The following is a 22,697-nucleotide window of genomic DNA, read 5'->3' on the forward strand; positions in this document are numbered from 1 at the left end:
CATATATGGTAATCATGTGTACATCCGGAAATGAATATACTGACTGAAAAGAATATATAAACTTGTATGTAACAATCCTTCAGGCTTTGCTTGAACTGCTGAACCTTGCGCAATAAACCTTTCCTTTGATAAAGAGCTGGTGTGATCTCTTTTCTGTAACAGCAGCAGAAAAGACAGTCAGGAACATCCTGAGGTAAATCTCAAACGGCGTCCAGAAGGAAAAGGCGGAAAAAAGGGAAACGCCCCCTTTCCACCCGCACCAACCAATCAGAGTGCAGATCCCCTCAGCCACAACGGGGTCTTCGAGACCATTGGGCACTTAACCTTCTTCAGGCATTAAATTGAATATCTTCACATTTAAAGTTCACATTTAAAGTTCAACATTTATGTGAAGCCGCTGGGTGAGATCATCCGTGGCTTTGGGGTGGAGTTCCATCAGTACGCTGATGATACTCAGCTGTACATCTCCACTCCGGGCCATCCCAACGATGCCCTTGAAGTGATGTCCCAGTGCCTGGAGGCCGTGCGGATCTGGATGGGGAGTAACAGGCTCCGACTCAACCCTTCCAAGACCGAGTGGCTGTGGCTTCCGGCGTCCCGATATAGCCAGCTGGTACCATCGCTGGCTATTGGGGGCGAGTTATTGGCCCCCACGGATAGGGCTCACAACTTGGGCGTCCTCCTGGATGCACGGCTGTCTTTAGAAGAGCATATGACAGCCGTGGCCAGGGGGGCTTTTTATCAGGTCCGCCTGATTCGCCAGTTGCGTCCCTTTCTGGATCGGGATTCCTTACGCACAGTCACTCAGGCACTCGTCACTTCCCGCCTGGACTACTGTAATGCTCTCTACATGGGGCTCCCCTTGAGGAGTACCCGGAGGCTCCAACTGGTGCAGAATGCGGCCGCGCGGGGAATTATGGGAGCGAGGGGTCGCTCCCATGTGACACCTCTCCTGCGTGAGCTGCATTGGCTTCCAGTGGTCTTCCGGGTGCGCTTCAAGGTGTTGGTTACCACCTTTAAAGCGCTCCATGGCATAGGACCTGGGTACTTGCGGGACCGCCTTCTGCCGCCGATAGCCTCCCACCGTCCAGTACGCTCCCACAGAGAGGGACTCCTCAGGGTGCCGTCGGCCAGGCAATGTCGGCTGGCGACCCCCAGGGGGAGGGCCTTCTCTGTGGCAGCCCCCGCCCTCTGGAACGATCTGCCCCCGGAGATAAGAAGGATATCGGATCTTCGGGTCTTTCGCCGAGCCCTGAAAACTCTTCTTTTCCAGCAAGCAGGGCTGGCGTGAACCCCGCCCCCCTTTTTTAGTATTTAATGGTTATTAATTGTTTAGTTTTAATTTGTTAATGGGTTTTAATTCGCACTGTTTTAATTCGGGCCAAAGTATATAATTCTTTTAATTAATTTTAAATTTTGTATTGTTATGTATTTTAGTTTTGGCTGTGCACCGCCCTGAGTCCACTAGGAGAAGGGCGGTATATAAATTGAATAAATAAATAAATAAATAAATAAATAAAGTGTTCAAAGGAAACAGACCTAAAACGACTTTGCTTTTGTCCATTAGACGGAATTGTCAGGTTGGAATAATTGTTTTTTTTTTCCTTGCACTGTGCTAAAAAGAAGTCAATGTCTTTTTTTCCTTTTTTTCTTGTACCTCAAACTTTCTTTTCCCCTCTTTTTCTCCTTTCCTTAATTTCCTATTTCTATTTTTCTTTGTGTTTTGTATAATAAATAAGATCCTGAGACTCTAGAAAGAGTGCAGAGAAAAGCAACAAAGATGGAGGCAAAAACATATAAAAAACTGTGGTTCCTTGAACTGGGTATTTTCTAGCCTGATAAAAGAAGGAGGAGGGCAGACATGATGGCATCTTCTGATATCTCAGCGGCTGCCAGAAAGAATACTTATTTTTTCTCTTCTCTTCTCTTCTCTTCTCTTCTCTTCTCTTCTCTTCTCTTCTCTTCCCTTCCCTTCCCTTCCCTTCCCTTCCCTTCCATAAATAAGAAGCAGACTGAATGAAAGGGGTAGAAATGGACTTCGATTATATATAAGAAATAACCAACAGCTCTAGAAACGCAACAGAAGAAAGGCGAAAACCTCCTTCCATGCATTTGGGTTGATACAAAAGGGGGAAAAGAAGCACAGAGGTCGAAACCTTTGTCTGACAGGGAGCCATGGAGAAGGGCCTTTCTTCCACCTACTCCCAAGCCCATCCTCCCCGCCCTCTCCCTCCCCCCTCCCATTCACTCCTCTTTCCCGCCCTTTCTACGATCCTGGCACTTTGCCCCAAATCCACCAGGAGACGCCCTCTGCCAAGGGAAGGTGACTCCAGGCACTTCCCCAATGGCCCACTGGAGCCTTGCCTCTCTGGGAGTTTGCACTCGCTCTCCTTAAGCCCTGGAGCCCCGGAGAAGGTGGAGAGGCTGTAGGAGAGTCTAATTCTTAACGTTTCTTTTTCTTCCCTTTGCAGGGATCAGTCCTGCAGTGGGAGAGTTTAATTCTTGGCAATTGTTGGAATTGGAAACTGGAAGCCATTTGTGGTCTTTGCAAGGCAAACTTTCCTCTTGGGGGAAGAAGAAAAAGCGGAATCCCTTGCAGGGATCAGTCCTGCAGCCCCAGAAATGGTCCCGTGAAGGAAAAGGCATCTGGAGACCCACCAGAGTCCTTGGAGCCATTTGCAGTTGCTCTGCAGGACAGAGAAAGGATGGAGACACAACCTTTTGCAAAGGAGGGAGCCGGAAAAGGCCCTTCAGCTGCTCAGCCTGGGAAGGGGGGGAAGCTCTGGACAAGAACCGGGCAGGAGATCCTGGAGAAGGAAACCATCCTCCCTTCAGAAGTTCCGCCCTGGACCTCCATCCAATACCTGGAGGCTGAGGGTCCCCGAGGACTTTGCAGCCGACTCCATGGCTTTTGCAGGCGATGGCTGAGACCAGAAAAGCACACCAAAGCCCAGATGTTGGACCTGGTGGTTCTGGAGCAGCTCCTGTTCCTTCTGCCCCCAGAGATGGAGGGCTGGGTGCGGGAGTGTGGAGCAGAGACCAGCTCCCAGGCGGTGGCCCTGGCGGAAGGCCTCCTCTTGAGCCAGGCGGAGGAGCAGAAGGAGCAGGTCGAGTTGCAGGTGAGAGACTTTAGGGAGCTCAGAAGGGAATAGAGAAAGTGTTTGAATACTTCACCCTCCTTCCCAAACTTCTCTGGTGTTCATCATATGTGGCAATTCACCAATTCTTGTAGGACATGGTTCCCTTGTTTTCTCACTCAAACTCAAAGATGGATATTGGGGGCTTTGAAGTTGTGTTCCAAATATAAGAATTCACTTTGTGTCGTGTGACTTTTATTAATTCTGCTTCTTTTTTCCTTCCTCCTATTTGAAGTGCTGCAATGTAAAGATCAGAGATCCTGAGGGAAAGAAGAACCCATCAAATCCCCCTCAGGAGCTATTTTTCAGGAGGGACACCTCAGAAGGTAATGGAAGATCCTCCGATTTCTCATGTCTTACCTCACTCTCTCTTCTCTTCTATACAATACCTCCTCCTATTTTGTTAATGATGCATTTTGAAATTATTTATTCCTTACAGAGAAACAAAGAATGAAGCTTTCTGGTTTTTACGATGGAGATCAAACAGCGGTTGAACCTCCAAATCAAGTAAGAAAGGGAAAAGTTATTACATTTCTATTCTCCCTTCTGGAAGTGAAGTGGGTGTGCAGAGGGCTCCCTCCTTCTATTTTCCTCTGTTGTTTGGCCTGGATTATTTTTGTCTTCTTCCACAACATGCAGAGCAGAATAGCAGGTTCAAAGTTCCTGTCAGCCAGCATAACTTCCTCTGGTTATCTTGTTCTCCTTGGTACTCCTTCAACTTTGAGTTTATAAGAAGCAATTTTTAAAAAGTCCTTCAAGAGTAAACGTATCACAGTGACAGTAACTGCTACAGACCCTGTTTTTGGGGTAATTCTTTGATTCTGAATTCTTCAAGGCTAATGAAAAATAACTAAATATTCACATTGCCACATTACCATTTTTATAAAGCCTCGTTTATAACCTGTAATTTTCTCTTCCTTGTTTTCTTCCTTTCAGCCAATGGCTCAGACTACTAGATCAATCAGTGATAGACAGAGCGATAGATCAGTTGATCCAGAAGTGGGATTACTTTACTGAAAGGCACTGAAAGTTCTGCAGAATCAATGAACTTGATAAAACTTCCCCAGATATTTCTTTGGTGAAAGCAATTTTCAGATTTGCCCATTTTCTCACCTAATATTGGGACTTGTTTGATGCACAGCCATTTAACTTATCTTTGCTTTGAAAACAATGGAACAGAATAACAGAGTTGTTAGGGATCTTGGAGGTCTTCTAGTCCAACCCTCTGCTCAGACTGGGAGCCCTATAAAATTTCAGATAAATGGCTGTCCAATGTCTTCATAAACACCTCCAGTGCTGGAGCACCCACAATTTCTGGAGAGACGTCATTCCACTGATTAATTGTTCTCACTGTCAGGAAATTCCTCTTTACTTGTAGGTTGGTTCTCTCCTTGAATCGTTTCCATCCACTGCTTCTTGGAACACTTCTATCATGTCACCCCATCTAGTCCTTCTTTTCATGAAACCAGACTCACCCAATTCCCTTATATGTTTTAGCCTCCAGTCTACTAATAATTTTTGTTGCTCTTCTCTGCACTCTTTCTAGAGTCTCAAGATCCTTTTTTACATCTGGCAACCAAACCTGGATGCAATATTCCAAGTGGGGTCTTCCCAAGGCCTTTTAAAGTGGTACTAACACTTCATGTCATCTTGATTCTGTCCCTCTTAATGCAGCCTATGATTCTGTTGGGGTTTTTTCGGCAACTGTAGCCTACTGTTGACTCCTGTTAAAGTGGTTGTCCATTAGGACTCCAAGATCCATGTTGCCCTTACTACTGTTGAGCCAGATGTCACCTCTTCTGTGCCAGTCCATTTGGTTTTTCTTTCCTAAATGTGGAACCTTACATTTCTCACTGTCGATTTCACCTTTTTAGATGGGGCCCAATCTGTTGATCCTTCTGTATCCTGAGTGTTGTTATTGCTGTCAATTTGGTCTTGTCTGCCAATTTGAAGAGTTCGCCTTCTCTCCTCTTGTCTAAATCATTGATGAAGATGAACAGATCTTGTGAATCCTCCTGTTCTGTTCTTTTTTCCGTGTTCAGGGGAGTCTTGTGTCCTTCGAGGAGGTGGCTGTGTCTTTCTCTGAGGAGGAATGGTCTCAGCTGGATCCTGACCAGAAAGCGCTGCATTCGGAAGTCATGCTTGAAAACCATAGGAACGTGGCCTCTCTGGGTAAGAGTTCACTAGTCCCCAATCAGAGAGTTCAAGAAGACAGATTATAGTTATTTTTTTTATTAAAAAACCACTAATCAGATATCGTTTCCTGGGAGGGAGAAGGAAAGGATCTTCTCGAAAGGAAGGAAAGAGTCAGTGTCTCTTTGCTTAGATGCTTTCTGTGTCATTTCTTATCTCTATTTTTCCATTTCTATTTGAATTTATCTGTGGGGGCTGAAAAAAACGAGGTGTGTTTTTATGTGTCCTCTGGAGATCATGTGAGAGGAGTGTTGTTGTCATTTGTCCTCTGAAACCTCCAAAATTGTGTGAGAACAGAACTTTCACACTCAGCCCATGGAAGAGCATTCTCCCAATCCAATTCAAGAACAAAGGCCTCATGCAATGTCAGTCAGAGCATCCTAGGGTATAGGTAATCCCCGAGTTACGACAGTTCATTAAGTGACCGTTCCAAGTTACGACCAGCCCTCCACGAAGTACTTGAGCCCCAAAATGATGAGCGTTGCCACACCACGGACATCGTTCACACTTTTGAATAACAGCAGAGACGCTGCAACCTTCACTGTACCTATTCCCCCACCCCGCAGGGACTTACTGTATTTTTGGGACTATAAAATGCACTTCCCCCCACTCCCCCAAAAAAGTAGATGGAAATGTCTGAGTCTTAGAGAGCGAACGCGTACCTGGTTTTGGCCTCCCAAGCCGTCTGTGTGTCCCTTTTTTGCCCTCCCTGGTGTCCAGAAGCAACCTGCAGGGCAAAAACAGACCTTGTCTTGGTCTTTGTGGATCCCGTTTTTGTCCTCCTCGCAGGGGGTTTGGGAGACCAAAAACGCAGAGTGCTTCTGGACGCCGGGGAGTCTTCTTTTGCTTCTCTGAACCTAGGTGCGTCTTATGATCTAAAAAATATGGTACCTTGCGACAATGTGGCGAGTCGTTGGTTCCTTTGTCTACTTCGGTGCCTTTGCAGAAAAATGAGGCCTAAAGTAGAGAGAGATACGCAAGATCAGTAGTGGGAAATCTTACAGAAAAGATCTCATGTGATCTCACACTACAGTGCTTTAGGCCTCTTTTCTCTGCTAACCAAGGCCTGCACGAGATCCAGGGCCAAATGCTTTGCAAAGGGAGGGAAGGCCTCTTCGTTTTCAAAGACTTTTGTCATGCAGTCTCATGCAGTCCTCAATTCTTAAACAAACACAGGCCTAAAGTACTGCAGTGTGAGATCACGTGAGATTAGTAGCCTGAGACTAGGGGTGACATGATAGCAATGTTCCAATATCTCAGGGGCTGCCACAAAGAAGAGGGAGTCAAGCTATTCTCCAAAGCACCTGAAGGCAGGACAAGAAGCAATGGGTGGAAGCTAATCAAGGAGAGAAGGAATTTAGAACTAAGAGCAAATTTCCTGACAGTTAGAACGATTAATCAGTGGAACAACCTGCCTCCAGAAGTTGTGAATGCTCCAACACTGGAAGTTTTTATGTTGGTAACCATTTATCTGAAGTGGTGTAGGGTTTCCTGCCTAAGCAGGGGGTTGGACTGGAAGACCTCCAAGGTCCCTTCCAACTCTGTTATTCCATTCTATTCCTTAACTCAAAAGTGAGTGAGGTTTACATATATATACCATAGATAATTGTAAAGAAAGAGATGTTTTCTAGACATCTTCAAAGCTTTCATGACTTATGAATATAGAAATCATCATGTCTATATCACACCCCTGTAAGCATGCAAACATACAACCTAATGGAATTTCGGAGAAATGCAGAAGGAAATTCACTTGAGTTTCTACTCTTTGATCTTTTTCTCTAACCTTGTTATCATTTTCATTTCCCTTTTGCTTCGAAGGTAATAATGGGCAGGAGAATAAAGATTCCTGTGAACTGTTCCAAGTGATCAATGCTAAAGATGGAACGGAGAAGTTTGGAATTCGAATGGAACTAGGAAGCCATGAGAGAAATCAGTCAAAAAATTGGAATCAGGAAAGCTCATCTTCCACTGATGCTCCGATGCAAGACTTTCTTGCCCAACAAGAGAGAATAAGGAAAAAATATGTTGGGAAAAGTGTGAAGCTAATCAAAGCTAAAGTACAAGTAAATGAACACTATTTAACCCAAAACAAAGGAGAAGATGCTATAAGAAGACACAACGGACAAAATTACAATGGGACATTCATTCTTTCTCTTGGAAATAACTTCCTTACTTCTCCAAAAGCGATTGACACAAAAGAGAAGCCTTATAAATGTTTGGAATGTGGAAAATATTTTAGAACAAGCAGGCAACTTACTATCCATAAAAGGATCCACTCAGGAGAAAAGCCATTTAAATGCACGGAATGTGGAAAGACATTTGCTCAAAGCAGTACACTTACTTCCCATAAGATGATCCACACAGGGGAGAAGCCGTATAAATGCACAGAGTGTGGAAAGAACTTTGCTTATAGAAGTAGTCTTATTTCCCATAAGATGATCCACACAGGGGAGAAGCTGTATAAATGCACGGAATGTAGAAAGACCTTTGCTCATAGAACTAGTCTTATTTCCCATAAAAGAATCCACACAGGGGAAAAGCCATATAAATGCATAGAGTGTGGAAAGAGTTTTGCTCAGAACTATCGACTTACAAGACACAAAAAGCTCCACTCAGGGGAGAAGCCATATAAATGCATGGAATGTGGAAAGACCTTTGCTGAAAGACGTAGTCTTATTTCCCATAAGATGATTCACACAGGACAGAAGCCATATAAATGCATGGAGTGTGGAAAGACCTTTGCTGAAAGACGTAATCTTATTTCCCATAAGATGATTCACACAGGAGAGAAGCCATATAAATGCATGGAGTGTGGAAAGACCTTTGCTGAAAGACGTAATCTTATTTCCCATAAGATGATTCACACAGGAGAGAAGCCATATAAATGCATGGAGTGTGGAAAGACGTTTACTCGTGGCAGTGGACTTATAAGCCACAAAAAGCTCCACTCAGGGGAGAAGCCATATAAATGCATGGAGTGTGGAAAGACCTTTGCTGAAAGACGTTATCTTATTTCCCATAAAATGATTCACACAGGAGAGAAGCCGTATACATGCATGGAGTGTGGAAAGACGTTTACTCAGAGCACTGGACTTATAAAACACAAAAAGCTCCACTCAGGAGAGAAACCATTTAAATGCATGGAATGTGGAAAGACCTTTGCTCTAAGAGGTAATTTTATTTCCCATAAGATCATCCACACAGGGGAGAAGCCGTATAAATGCACGGAGTGTGGAAAGACGTTTACTCAGAGCACTGGACTTACAAGACACAAAAAGATCCACTCAGGAGAGAAGCCATTTAAGTGCATGGAATGTGGTAAGTGCTTTGCTGAAAGATGTTATCTTATTTCCCATAAGATGATCCACACAGGGGAGAAGCCGTATAAATGCATGGAGTGTGGAAAGAGTTTTGCTCAGAACTATCGACTTACAAGACACAAAAAGCTCCACTCAGGGGAGAAACCATTTAAATGCACGGAATGTGGAAAGATCTTTGCTCTAAGAGGTAATCTTATTTCCCATAAGAGGATTCACACAGGAGAAAAGCCATATAAATGCATGGAGTGTGGAAAGACGTTTACTCATGGCAGTGGACTTATAAGCCACAAAAAGATCCACACAGGAGAGAAGCCATTTAAATGCATGGAGTGTGGAAAGAGTTTTGCTCAAAACTATCAACTTACAAGACACAAAAAGCTCCACTTAGGATAAGGTGACCAGACGTCTTTTTTTTTCTGTTGAGGGATTTTCTTATTAACAGTAAATTCTATAATGCTTAAATGGTTATTTGTAATTCCAACCTGGGATCTGGTCAGGTTTCCACGCAGACAAATAGCAGCATTTCAGGTGTGAGTTGTTTTCTTTTTTCAGGAAAATCCCATTTGCCTCTTGGGTAAGGTGACCAGACGTCCCGCTTTTGGCGGGACAGTCCCGCTTTTGAGCAATTTGTCCCGCGTCCCGCGGCGTTTTAAAAAAGTCCCGATTTTTCATTCTGCCTCCTGAGTCCCCGCTGATGGCTAGAGGGAAAAAAAACTGTTTGAACTCTTGCCGCGGGGCTTCAAAGGGCCGACCTACAGCTGATCAGTGTTAAAAAAAAAAAACCTTGGTATATTTGCGGCGCAAGGCAGCCCTCGTTTCCTGCCGACTCGGAGCGGTAAACAGCGTCTGGTTCAGGGAGCAGCCGGATTTTGCTCTCCATTGCTCTCTCGGTCCCCTGCAAGCTCTCATCTCTCGAGAAGCCCAACCAAAGTTTCCCGCGCCATTTCAGGGAGCGTTCCTCGAGAGACGAGAGCTTGCAGGGGGCCGAGAGAGCAATGGAGAGCAAAATCCGGCTGCTCCCCGAACCAGACGCTGTTTACCGCTCCGAGTCCCAAGCGACAGGAGAGGAGGGCTGCCTTGTGCTGCAAATATACCAAGGTGGAATCCTGATGCCGCCCTTACAGCGGAGAGAAGAAGCCGGATTTTGCTCTCCATTGCAGACACCAGATCGTAATGCACCACCTGCAAAAATGCGAAAATTTCCAAATGTAGCCCTGCCCTCTTACAGCTCTCCTGATGTTCAACTGTTGTCTCTCAAGGAGGATACTTGGCCAGCCTCATGCTTGATGTCTCCCACCTTGGCAGCTTTAAGACTTGTGGACTTCAACTCCCAGAATTCTCCACAATTCCCCAGAATGGGCTCGGCGGGAGTTGAAGTCCAAACGTTGTAAAAGAGCCACAATTGCCCAGCCCTGGGCTAGGGTAGGCTGATGCCGCGCGGATGGGAGGAGGGGCGGGCGACCCAGCAATTAAGTTGTGGTTTGGAGGTATATATGGGGGAAATTATTTGGTTTATTATTATTGATAGATATAATTAATTGATTTGTAAGAAATTGGATTGCATGGAAATAATTGGAATATTCATGTTCATATTGATTAATATACAAAAAAGATAGTTATATAACTAATTGATTTATATTAAAATGTTAAATTTGTATTTTTTTTTAAATAGACTTTATTGAGATTTTTACAGAACAAAAAGGAAATAAATGAGAAAAAACAAACAAACAAACAAACAAACAAAACAATCATTCAAACAATAACGTAGAACACATAAATATAATAAACATTTTCAATTTGTATCGGATATGCAGTGTTTTAACTATTTACATAAATAATACTTGTTGATATTTTGACTCACTTTTAACCAATATTTAACACACCTTAGATCTTTCTTCCATTTTATCATGCAACCACTTGTACCACCTTTCCCACACCATATAGTATACTGACTTTTCATCATTTAATTCATAAGTTAATTTAGTCATCTCTGCGCACTCGAGTATTTTCTTAATTGTAAGCTCTTCTGGTGGTTGAGTTTTCTCTTTCCAAAATTGTGCGTATGCCAGTCTAGCGGCTGTAATTATATGGATCATTAAATGTGTCATTTCCTTTCTATATGGCTTCTTTATTATTCCCAGGAGGAAAATCTCTGGTGTTAGTTCAATATCTTCCCCGATTATTTCGTGTAACCATCTCCTGATCTTACTCCAATATCCTTTCGCTTCCGGGCATGTCCACCACATGTGAAAGAAGGTGCCTTGGCCATGGCCACATTTCCAACAATTAGGATGTATATTGGGATATATCTTCGCTAGTCTGGCCGGGGCTAGGTACCACCTATGAAACATTTTGTAATGATTTTCCTTATATGCCACCGCTCTAGTCAATTTAAGATTTCTATTCCATGCCTCCTCCCATTCCCTGAAATTTATATTGCACCCTATATTTTTCTCTCATGCAATTATTTGATTCTTTGTAACATCTTCAAACTTCTCATCGCTTAACAGATAATTGTATAATTTTGCCAGAATCTTTTTATTTGTTCCCATCAGAACTTTATCCAATCCATTTGGTCCCAGTTCTAGCCCGTATTGTTCTTTGTCCCTCTGATATCTGGATTTTACTTGTGAGTAGGTCCACCAATCTAAGGTTATTCCTTGCTCTCGTAAGGTATCATTTGGTTTAAGCCTCCCTCCTTCGTCTAGAATATCTTTATATCTGGCCATTTTCTCCCTCTCCCACCTATTTGGGTGAGTCAGGGCCTCCATCGTTGAGAGCCAATTTGGGATTTTCTTGTGTTTTTGTCTGATCTGGGTCCATGTTTGTATCAAGGAATCTCTAATTTTATGTCTATGGAAATATGTCTTCTTTTTCTTCTCCATTTCCCAGATGTGGGCATGCCAGCCTTTTTGCAAGTCATGGCCTTCTAGAGTAAGAATTCTCGCATTTTCCAGGGTAATCCAATCTCTTATCCATACTAGTTTAGCTGACCTATAGTATGTTTCCCAATCCGGGAGTCCAAATCCACCTATATCTCTTTTGCCTCTTAAAATTTTAATGGAAAATCTCGGTTTTTTCCCCTCCCATATAAATTCTTTAATGATTTTGTCTAATTCTAGAAAGAATTTTTTATCTAAATTTATTGGTATATTTTGGAATAGAAATAATATTCTGGGGAGGATGTTCATCTTAATTGTGGCTATCTTGCCCAAAAGTGATAATCTTATTTTTTTCCAGTTATCTAGGTCTTGTTTTATTTTTCTAATTAGGGGAATATTCCCTAATAATTGGAATATTCATGTTCATATTGATTAATATACAAAAAAGATAGTTATATAACTAATTGATTTATATTAAAATGTTAAATTTGTATTAAACAACTGTATTACATAATTACATAATTAACCAATGTGAGGATGGATATAAAAATAGATGACAATGGGAAGGGGTATAATATAGAATAGAAGGGAAAAATTGAATTTGATTAAGATTAGAGATGAGGATGAAGGGTAATATTGGTTTTTTTAAAAAATAGATGAGGAATAAATATGGCAAAAAGGAAATATAGAAATTGTAAATTTAATTGAAATGACTAAACGCTGTTTAAATTTGTGAACTAGCCAAATATTCTGTTCAAAGAAAATACATTGTATGTTTGTATGTGTGTTTCTAATTACTGCTATTTATTCATATTTGTTCTCTTTTATTCTTTAAAGTTTAACAATTCATTCTTTATCTTAATATCTTTATATTTGTTTGGGGTTGGCTTTCTTCCCGTTCATCTTTTTTATTGTACAGCAATCTTTCTCCTCAAACCTACCACCTCTCTCTTTTCTTTCCTTCTTACTTTCTCTTCCCCCCACCCTCTTTTTCTCCTCCCTACTTCCTCTTCCTTTCTCCTCCTCCTCCTCTCTTCCTCCCTCTCTTACCCTCACTCCTACTCTAATTTCTCTTCCTTCATCCCTCTCTATTGCTGTATCCTTTAATGCATATGGACTACTCAGAGGGCTGAAAAAGTTATTTTTGACTGGTCCTCACACTTTTGACCAGTCCTCGAACTTACGACTGTCCTCACATTTTACATTTTTGCCCTATCTTGTCATCATGGTGAAAAGAAGCAGTTGTGAAATGAGTGACATGGTTGTTAAGAATGCTGCACAGGCATAAATATGAGGATGGTCATAAGTGTGAGGACCAGTCAAAAGTGCGAGGACCTGTCAGAAATGACTTTTTTCAGCCCTCTGGTTAGTCCTTTTGTGCATATGGACTACTCGGAGGGCTGAAAAAGTTATTTTTGACTGGTCCTCGCACTTTTGACCAGTCCTCGAACTTACGACTGTCCTCAAATTTTACGTTTTTGCCCTATCTTGTCACCATGGTGAAGAGAAGCAGTTGTGAAATGAGTGACATGGTTGTTAAGAATGCTGCACGGGCATAAATGTGAGGATGGTCATAAGTGTGAGGACCAGTCAAAAGTGTGAGGACCTGTCAGAAATGACTTTTCAGCCCTCTGAGTAGTCCCTATACACATAGCCATGGCCACCCGGTCACATGACCAGTTAGCCATGCCCACCCAGTCACATGGCCTCCAAGCCACGCCCACACAATAAGCCACGCCCACAATTGTGTCCTTCTTACCAATGTTAAAATCTGTTCACCTTACCCTATACACATAGCCATGGCCACCCGGTCACATGACCAGCTAGCCACGCCCACCCAGTCACATGACCAGCTAGCCACGCCCACAAAATAAGCCACGCCCACAATGTCCCTCTTTACCAATGTTAAAATCTGGTCACCTTAACTTAGGAGAGAAAACATTTAAATGCACGGAATGTGGAAAGACCTTTGCTCTAAGAGGTAATCTTATTTCCCATAAGAGGATCCACACAGGGGAGAAGCCGTATAAGTGCTTGGAGTGTGGAAAGATGTTTACTCATGGCAGTGGACTTATAAGCCACAAAAAGATCCACACAGGAGAGAAGCCATTTAAATGCATGGAATGTGGAAAGTGCTTTGCTCAGAATAGTCCTCTTATTTCTCATAGAAGGATCCTCGCTCAGGAGAAATTATATAGCAATAGCGATTCCACTTAGATTTATATACTACTCCACAATGCTTTACCACTTTATCTCTGAGCAGTTTACAAAGTCAGCATATTGTCCCCAGCAATCTGGGTCCTCATTTTAGCGACCTTAGAAGTATGAAAGGCTGAATCAACTATTAAAAGTAATCTATATGAGTTCAAGATGTTTTCAATACAATGCCAAATTTGAAACTGTTCAATTTCCACTTATTTAAAATGCTCCATCCATTTTCTTGCTGAAATATTTCTTCTTATGCAGAATTTGCATTTCATGCTCACTCACAATTTTCACTTTGTAAAGCCGCTGCCTTTTTTTTAGCTATTCCACAAAGATTTTTAATGTTCCCGGATGCAAATGGGTTTATTATGAAAAAAACAAGAACAACCCACACCTGAAATGTTGTTCTTTCGGTGGCAACCATATTAGAGCTCTGCTTCAAATTACAAATAACAAATTGAATGTTCTTCAGCATTATAGAATTAACAATTATTGGACTTCTGGTTTGATGTTGCGGTGATGCAGTCTGGGAAATAGCAGTCTCTGATGAGCCCCACGAAAACCCCAACTGGCAAACCACCGCCGACAGGTCTGCGGACCGATCCTGTCTTGTAGGGACAGGTGAAAGAGAGGGATCCCTTGGGTGGCCAAGAGGAACAGGCAAGTTGCTCGGAGGCCGGAGGAAACCCTCTGAGTTGGCGGCAGGGGACGGCAGCAACGGCGGCTGCCACAAAGGCGGGACAAACCGGGACAAGAAATGAGCAGGAGGAAGGAAGAAAGGACGATGTGCTTTGAAGCTGGGTGAATGACACCAACCCAGGCGAGAAACAACGATTGTGTATTTACGTTTACAAATAGGACCCCCAGCCTTAACTAGTGGCTGAAGATCTGTGGGGCTTGAAGATTTTGTAAAGTAATGAAAGGAGTTGAAGACCCTTTGAGAAATCTATTTCAGCACTGATTGATTGGAATGAACTGACTAATTAACTATTAACTAATTAGAACTGGATATTTGAATTTCTTTTGTTAAATTGAAACAGATCTGATCTGTTTCTGATTTGGAAAAGAGAAAAGCGATAATTAAGGACTTGGCACCTTTAAAAGGCAGACAAAGAGATCAAACAGATAGCAACATAATTGCTTCAAAATGGCGATTGAACCTGTGACCAAGTGTAGAAATTTGCTCCCTCCTGAAAAAGAACCATTTTGATTAGCTATTTATTTTGGATTACTTTGAAAATAACTATGGACCTTTGAATTTTGGAGATTTCTATTCTGTCTACTGATGGTTTTACAAAGAAAGAAGAAATACAAAGGAACTAATAAACTTTTATTTGTTTATTGGCGTAGCAACAAAAGGTCTGGCGCAGGAATAAAAGCGGGGAAGCTGATGGACTTTACAGGGAACAGACTTTACAACAGAATTAAAAATGATATACAGAGTTTTAAGCATGGAAGTATTGACTATGAATTGAAATACTTATGGAGAGATAAGGAACTGAAGAAATAAAATAGATAAAATTAAAAGGCAATGTTTAAATGTCTAGTTGTTTAAATGGTTAAATGAGTTTTAAATAAAAACAAGAGGTGCCTATGGTGTAATAAAGATAGAAAATAAAAGAAGATAACTAAAATAGAAGTTGGAAGTTAAGGTGATTAAAAGTGATATTTTTATAAAAGCATAATTTGATGTAACATGTTTTAGTTTTAATTTGCCAACAAAGTGGTTAAGGATAACTATGATTAACTGTTAATGATTACAGATGATACAATAAGGTGCATAGATTGAAGTAACAATTGAGATTTAATTTAACATATGTTGGAAATGACTAGTACCAGATGGGGAAACACCCTGGAAGAGTATATTTGGAAATAGTGGATTAATAGATAAACATATTGAAAAGGAAATACTTAAAATAAGATATGCTGGTTATCAGCTAAATAAAAGATGTGGAGGAGAATAAGCTGGAAATCAGCTAAAATAAATGATGCTGGTAAATCAGCTTAATAATTGTTGGGAGAAAGGAGGTGTATATGCTGGATATCAGCCAAAATAAAGCATGCTGGAAATCAGCCAAAACACTGGAAAACGCTGGAAATCAGCCAAATAATAGTTGGAGTTATGGAGGAGAATATGCTGAAAACTCAGCCAAAATAAGTAATGCTGGAAATCAGCCAAATAATAGGTGGAGTTATGGAGGAGAATGCTGAAAATCAGCCAAAATAAATTATGCTGGAAATCAGCAAAACAACAGTTGGAGGTATAGAGGAGAATACATTGGAGAACAATTATTAATAAGGGGTGAAAAAGAAAATGTTGGATGACAACTAAAATGAAATGAAAAATTTTGAGATGTCTGTGTAAAAGTTCAAAATTCAAAGATTGGATGAAATGGGTCTATAATAATAATAATAATAATAATAATAATAATAATAATAATAATAATAATAATAATAATAATAATATAATTTTATTTCTATACCGCCCTTCTCCCGAAGGACTCAGGGCAGTGTACAACCCCACGGCCCCACTTCACACAAAGGGACTCACATCCGGCTATCTGAGGAACAGTGGTCTCCCTCGGACAAAGACTTTCCCTAATAATCAACGCCACTCCCCCACCCCTCCCCTGGGCCCTTGGCTGATGAAATGCACGGAAACCTGGTGGGCACATCTCAACGAGGGGGTCCCCCCCTCTTGGCCCAACCAGGTCTCCGTAATACCTGCCAGGTCCACACACCCCTCCAAAATAAGATCACAGATGAGGGGGGCTTTATTAACCACTGACCTGGCATTACACAACATCAGCCGCGGACCCTGGGCCTGAGACTCTGCACAGCCCAGGACACGAGTCACGCATTGGGGGCCGGAGTGCGCAATCGCTCGGAGACAGCACGTGCGCACCCCCGACACTTGATATGACCCCCTGCGCCCGTCATATCTGCCCCTCCCACTCATTATTTCAATTACACAGCCCTCCCTGTCGTCCCCCTGCTCCCCGGTTAAATTTCCTTTTGCGACCCCTCTGCTGCAGCTAATCGACCCATCATCCCGCTCAGTTGCTATCTGGACCCCCCCAGGTCCACTTTTACAACCCCCTCCCTCCCTCCCGGGTCCCCTTAAAATTTTCCTTAAAAATTTAGTTAAAAAACCCCTCAACCCCCTTGTCGCTGCATGCCATCTCTCGGGGTCCCAAAGCCTGTCATCAAGATAGGCCCTCGATAATGTGGAGGGCCCGGCCTGCGAGAGGGGAGTCTCGCAGCACGAGAAGGTCGGCTTTTTGGAGCATCAACCGAACCAAAGATGGGAAAAGGAAGGCCAGTCCGGGAGTCTATCACAGTCCAAAGGGATAACTGAGCATAAAAGGTCACAAAATATCCATTTATAGGGCTGGACTCCACTGTCCTCTCACGACAGGGAGAAGGTCCAATGTTCTTTTTCTCCAACGGAGGCTAATAGCCAACCATCCTCTCACGATGTCCGGTCCCGTTACAGAAAGTTATCGGGAACAATGTTCTGTCCTCTCCGTTGGGATATAGAGAATCCCTCAGCTCTCTCAAATGGTGCTCAGTCTCTCCTACCAGCGAGGGCGTGAGTGGAACATGGTAAGGGGTCTAAAGTGTCCAGAGTGTAGCAATTCGTAAACCCCTCCCCCCGTAAGGAGGGGGGGAAGGCGGGGAGAGGGAGGGGGGAAACAGTATCCCCAGAGGAGGGTAACATCTCCTCCTCTGCCGATCTATAAGTCCAGGCCTCCTCACCTCAGCTTCTTCTCTTCACCCTCAGCAAACTACCATTGCAGTATTCTGCGGCAGACGCCAGCACTGGCACCAGTGCCACACACCCCCACCCCAGCACCATAAACAGATGCATCTGGGGGGGGGGCAACCAATGCCGCTAACTAGCCACTAACTAGAAACCAAGAAGAATAGAAAGAATTTTGATTAATAAATTGAAATAAAAATTGAGTTGTATACATTTGGAAATTAAGATTTGTGGTGATAAAATTGTAAGGTAAATATATAGATTAAGAGATTAGATCATTTTTGTGTTTTAATGTGGATGTTAAAAGCAGTAATGGAGAAAAATTTAGAAAGAGCTGTATTGAATTTTGATTTATAATTGAATATAAAAATGAGCAATATTTAGTAGCAAATTAAGATTTATGGCAATATAATAGAAAGACTTAAATTAGGATGTCAGAATTTATGTTAAAAATATTTGTTTTTATTTGTAAAATCAGTCTACTTATCTGTGACCAGACCAAGACTTCGTTCTTGAAAGATTTATGTCTTATGTTTGAGAAAAAAAAAATCCAAAAAAAAAAAAGAATTAACAGTTATTAAAAACAATCCTTCAACAGTGAGAAACACTTAGCAAAGTACTCTGAGCTGGAGTGAATCTTTAAAGGACCCTCTTGGGGGGCTCACCAGGGGTGGGTTCTAAAATTTTTTACTACTGGTTCTGTGGGCGTGACTTAATTTTGTGGGTGTGGCTTGGTGGGGGGGTTAATGTGACTGGGTGGGCGTGGCCAATTTTTTTTCAACTTTTAAAAGCATTTTTTCTACAACCTTAAGAGGTTGCAGAAAAAAATACTTTTAGAAGCCTCTGACGATCAGGCAACTCAGCTGGGATTGCCAGAGGCTTTTAAAGGCATTTTTTTTCCTACAGCCTCTGATGAGGTGGGCGGGGTAAGCGAGCAGCGACCGGGCCAGGAACCGGTTTGGGGGCATGGCCAGCCAATGTTATTACCGGTTCTCCGAACTACTACAAATTTTTACTACCGGTTCTTGCGAACCGGTGAGAACCAAGAGCAACCCACCACTGGGGCTCAACCAGACCCTCCCATTAATCTAAGTATTGTGCCAGTTAGAGGATTTAGTGAAGGAGGAGATCAAGAGGGATCCAGTCCAAGGCTGTGTGGTGATCCTGGGATCTGCCTGATCTCAACCTCCATCTGCCCCCACCTTCCCTTTCCCCAAGATCCCCCCCAATCCCTTCCACACTCCCTGCCGCCAGTGGTGGGTTGATCCCGGTTTGCACCGGTTCTATAGAACTGGTAGTAAAACTGGTGGGAGGCTCCACCCACTGACCCCAATGTCACCAAAATGCTTTTGCGCCTGTGCAAAAGAGAGCGCGAGCGAAGCGAGCACGTGCGGCTCCGTTGCAAACCGGTACTAAAGGTAAGAAGAACCCACCCCTGCCTGCCACCCCCATCCCGGCCAAGCTGCGATCTGGGACTCGGACCCCTCCCACCTGGAAGGAGGCTGGTCAGCTGCAGGCAGAGCCTGGTCTGGGAGGTCTCCCTTTGCATTCCCCTAAATCCCCCCCTCAGCAAGGATCTTGGCATGGCTCTGCCAAAGCCTTGTGCATCCTGGAATCAGGGTTGCCAGGGCTCTGGACATGGTCAGTCAGTCCCATGTGGCGTCTGAAGTAACCAACTTGGTGTTCCGTTCTGGGTCCTCCTGTGCTTCTCATGTGCCTCCTCTCCCTTCCTTCCCTCCAGCCAAGCCCACCGTCACTATCTCCTCCAACTGATCCAGAATGCGGCCATGTTGGGATATGGTTTGAGCCTAAGAGGTTGTCCAGGCAATATATGTGTTCTGTGACTTTAAGTTTTAATGCTGCATCATTGTAATGCTGAGTCATGCTGTAATTAGTTGTAAACGTATTTAAGAAAGGTACTGTAATGTATTCAGTTGATGATATGTTACCATTGTGCTATCATCGTTGGGTGGATCTGCTACCATCGTGGTTTGTGAACCAGAGTGTACATGTTATTGTAACCAACTACTGTTTGTGTGGTAAGAAGCTTTTTGTATTGCTGGACTGATTTAACTGGCAAAGACTTGGATTGATTAAATGACTACGAGACTGTTTTTCACTATAAAGTAAACTTTTAATAAACCAGTTTGCACGTATCTCTTATTTCATTGCTCTCAGCAATGTTTCTCTGTGTACTATACTCTGCTGGTTGCTAACACAACAACAATATCCTTAACAGGCTGCGCAAGTAATAATGGGGGCGACCCATCGCTCACGTGTAACACCTCTCTTGCGCAAGCTGCACGGGCTCCTGGTGGTCTTCCCGGTGCGCTTCAAGGTGTTGGTCACCACCTTTAAAGCGCTCCATGGCTTAGGACCTGGCTATCTACAAGACCGCATTCTGCCACCGATTGCCTCCCACTGACTGGTACACTCACACAGAGAGGGCCTCCTCAGGGTGCCGTCAGCCAAACAATGTAGACCGGCGACCCCCTGGGGGAGAGCCTTCTCTGTGGGGGCCCCTGCCCTTTGGAATGAATTGCCCCCAGACATACGAAGGATCCACAACCTTCGTGCCTTTCGTCGTGCAGTGAAGACCCTGTTAATGGGATTTTAAAATTGGTTTTAAATGAGAGTTTTAAATTCGGTCTGTGATTTAATTATTTTAATATGTTTTTTAAATTTCTATTTTGTATATTGTTTTATCATGGCTGTTCACCACCCTGAGTCCTTCGGGAGAAGGGCGGTATAAAAATATAAATAAATAAATAAATAAATGAATGAATGAATGAATGAATGAATGAATGATTCAAAGCAGAGAAGACAGAGCTGGTGTGATCTCTTTTCTGTAACTGCAGCAGAGAAGACAGTCAGGAACATCCTGAGGTAAATCTCAAACGGCGCCCAGGAGGAAAAGGCGGGAAAACAGGGAAAAGCCCCCTTTCCACCCGCAGCAACCAATCAGAGCGCAGATCCCCTCAGCCAACGGGGTCTTTGAGACCATTGTGCACTTAACCTTCTCCAGCCATTAAATTGAATATCTTCACATTTAAAGTGTTCAAAGGAAACAGACCTAAAACGACTTTGCTTTTGTCCATTAGACGGAATTGTCAGGTTGGAATAATTGTTTTTTTTTTCCTTGCACTGTGCTAAAAAGAAGTCAACGTCTTTTTTTCCTTTTTTTCTTGTACCTCAAACTTTCTTTTCCCCTCTTTTTCTCCTTTCTTTAATTTCCTATTTCTATTTTTCTCTGTGTTTTGTATAATAAATAAGATCTTGAGACTCTAGAAAGAGTGCAGAGAAAAGCAACAAAGATGGAGGCAAAAACATATAAAAAAAACTTGGTTCCTGGAACTGGGTATTTTCTAGTCTGATGAAAAGAAGGAGGAGGGCAGACATGATGGCACCTTCTTCTCAGCGGCTGCCAGAAAGAATATTTATTTTTTCTCTTCTCTTCTCTTCTCTTCTCTTCTCTTCTCTTCTCTTCTCTTCTCTTCTCTTCTCTTCCCTTCCCTTCCCTTCCCTTCCCTTCCCTTCCCTTCCCTTCCCTTCCATTCCATTCCATTCCATACATAAGAAGCAGACTGAATGAAAGGAGTAGAGATGGACTTCGATTATATATAAAAAATAATCAACAGTTCTAGAAACACAACAGAAGATAGAGGAAAACTTCCTTCAATGCATTTGGGTTGATATAAAAGGGGGAAAAGAAGCACAGAGGTCGAAGCCTTTGTCTGGCAGGGAGCCATGGAGAAGGGCCTTTCTTCCCCCTACTCCCAAGCCCATCCTCCCCACCCTCTCCCTTCCCCCACCTATGCGCTCCTCTTTCCCGCCCTTTCTACGATCCTGGCACTTTGCCCCAAATCCACCAGGGGGCGCCCTCTGCCAAGGGAAGGTGACTCCAGGCACTTCCCCAATGGCCCACTGGAGCCTTGCCTCTCTAGGAGTTTGCATTCGCTCTCCTTAAGCCCTGGAGCCCCGGAGGAGGCGGAGAGTCTAATTCTTAACGTTTCTTTTTCTTCCCTTTGCAGGGATCAGTCCTGCAGCGGGAGAGTTTAATTCTTGGCAATTGTTGGAGTTGGAAACTGGAAGCCATTTGTGGTCTTTGCAAGGCAAACTTTCCTCTTGGGGGAAGAAGAAAAAGAGCGGAATCCCTTGCAGGGATCAGTCCTGCAGCCCCAGAAATGGTCCCGTGAAGGAAAAGGCATCTGGAGACCCACCAGAGTCCTTGGAGCCATTTGCAGTTGCTCTGCAGGACAGAGAAAGGATGGAGACACAACCTTTTGGAAAGGAGGGAGCCGGAAAAGGCCCTTCAGCTGCTCAGCCTGGGAAGGGGGCGAAGCTCTGGACAAGAACCGGGCAGAAGATCCTGGAGGAGGAAACCATCCTCCCTTCAGAAGTTCAGTCCTGGACCTCCATCCAATACCGGGAGGCTGAGGGTCCCCGAGGACTTTGCAGCCGACTCCATGGCTTTTGCAGGCGATGGCTGAGACCAGAGAAGAACACCAAAGCCCAGATGCTGGACCTGGTGGTTCTGGAGCAGCTCCTGTTCCTTCTGCCCCCAGAGATGGAGGGCTGGGTGCGGGAGTGTGGAGCAGAGACCAGCTCCCAGGCAGTGGCCCTGGCGGAAGGCCTCCTCCTGAGCCAGGTGGAGGAGCAGAAGGAGCAGATCCAGTTGCAGGTGAGAGACTTCAGGGAGCTCAGAAGGGAATAGAGAAAGTGTTTGAATACTTCACCCTCCTTCCCAAACTTCTCTGGCGTTCATCATATGTGGAAATTCACCAATTCTTGTAGGACATTGTTCCCTTGTTTTCTCACTCAACCTCACAGATGGATATTGGGGGCTTTGAGGTTGTGTTCCGAATATAAGAATCCATTTTGTGTCGTGTGACATACATTAATTCTGCTTCTTTTTTCCTTCCTCCAATTTGAAGTGCTGCAATATAGAAATCAGAGATCCTGAGGGAAAGAAGAACCCATCAAATCCCCCTCAGGAGCTATTTTTCAGGAGGATCCCTTGGGAAGATCAAAGTCAGGACACCTCAGAAGGTAATGGAAGATCCTCCGATTTCTCATGTCTTACCTCACTCTCTCTTCTCTTCTATACAATACCTCCTCCTATTTTGTTAATCATCCATGTTGAAACTATTTATTCCTTACAGAGAAACAAAGAATGAAGCTTTCTGGTTTTTACGAT

General features: G+C 43.4%; 1 protein-coding gene across 1 annotated transcript in view; it reads left to right on the top strand.

The window, feature by feature from the left end:
• The window catches only part of LOC139311676 (uncharacterized), a 396,884-nt gene that overhangs the window by 314,697 nt on the left and 59,490 nt on the right, over nt 1-22,697 (top strand). Inside the window, 2 exon segments of the mRNA XM_070936149.1 lie at nt 7,579-8,964; nt 13,473-13,696. Of these exon segments, the coding sequence (XP_070792250.1) occupies nt 7,579-8,964; nt 13,473-13,696 (1,610 nt within the window).

Source organism: Pituophis catenifer, unplaced genomic scaffold (assembly GCF_029215685.1).
Source record: "Pituophis catenifer annectens isolate HBS135680 unplaced genomic scaffold, rPitCat1.0.hap2 SCAF_2, whole genome shotgun sequence".
Lineage (NCBI taxonomy): Eukaryota > Metazoa > Chordata > Lepidosauria > Squamata > Colubridae > Pituophis > Pituophis catenifer.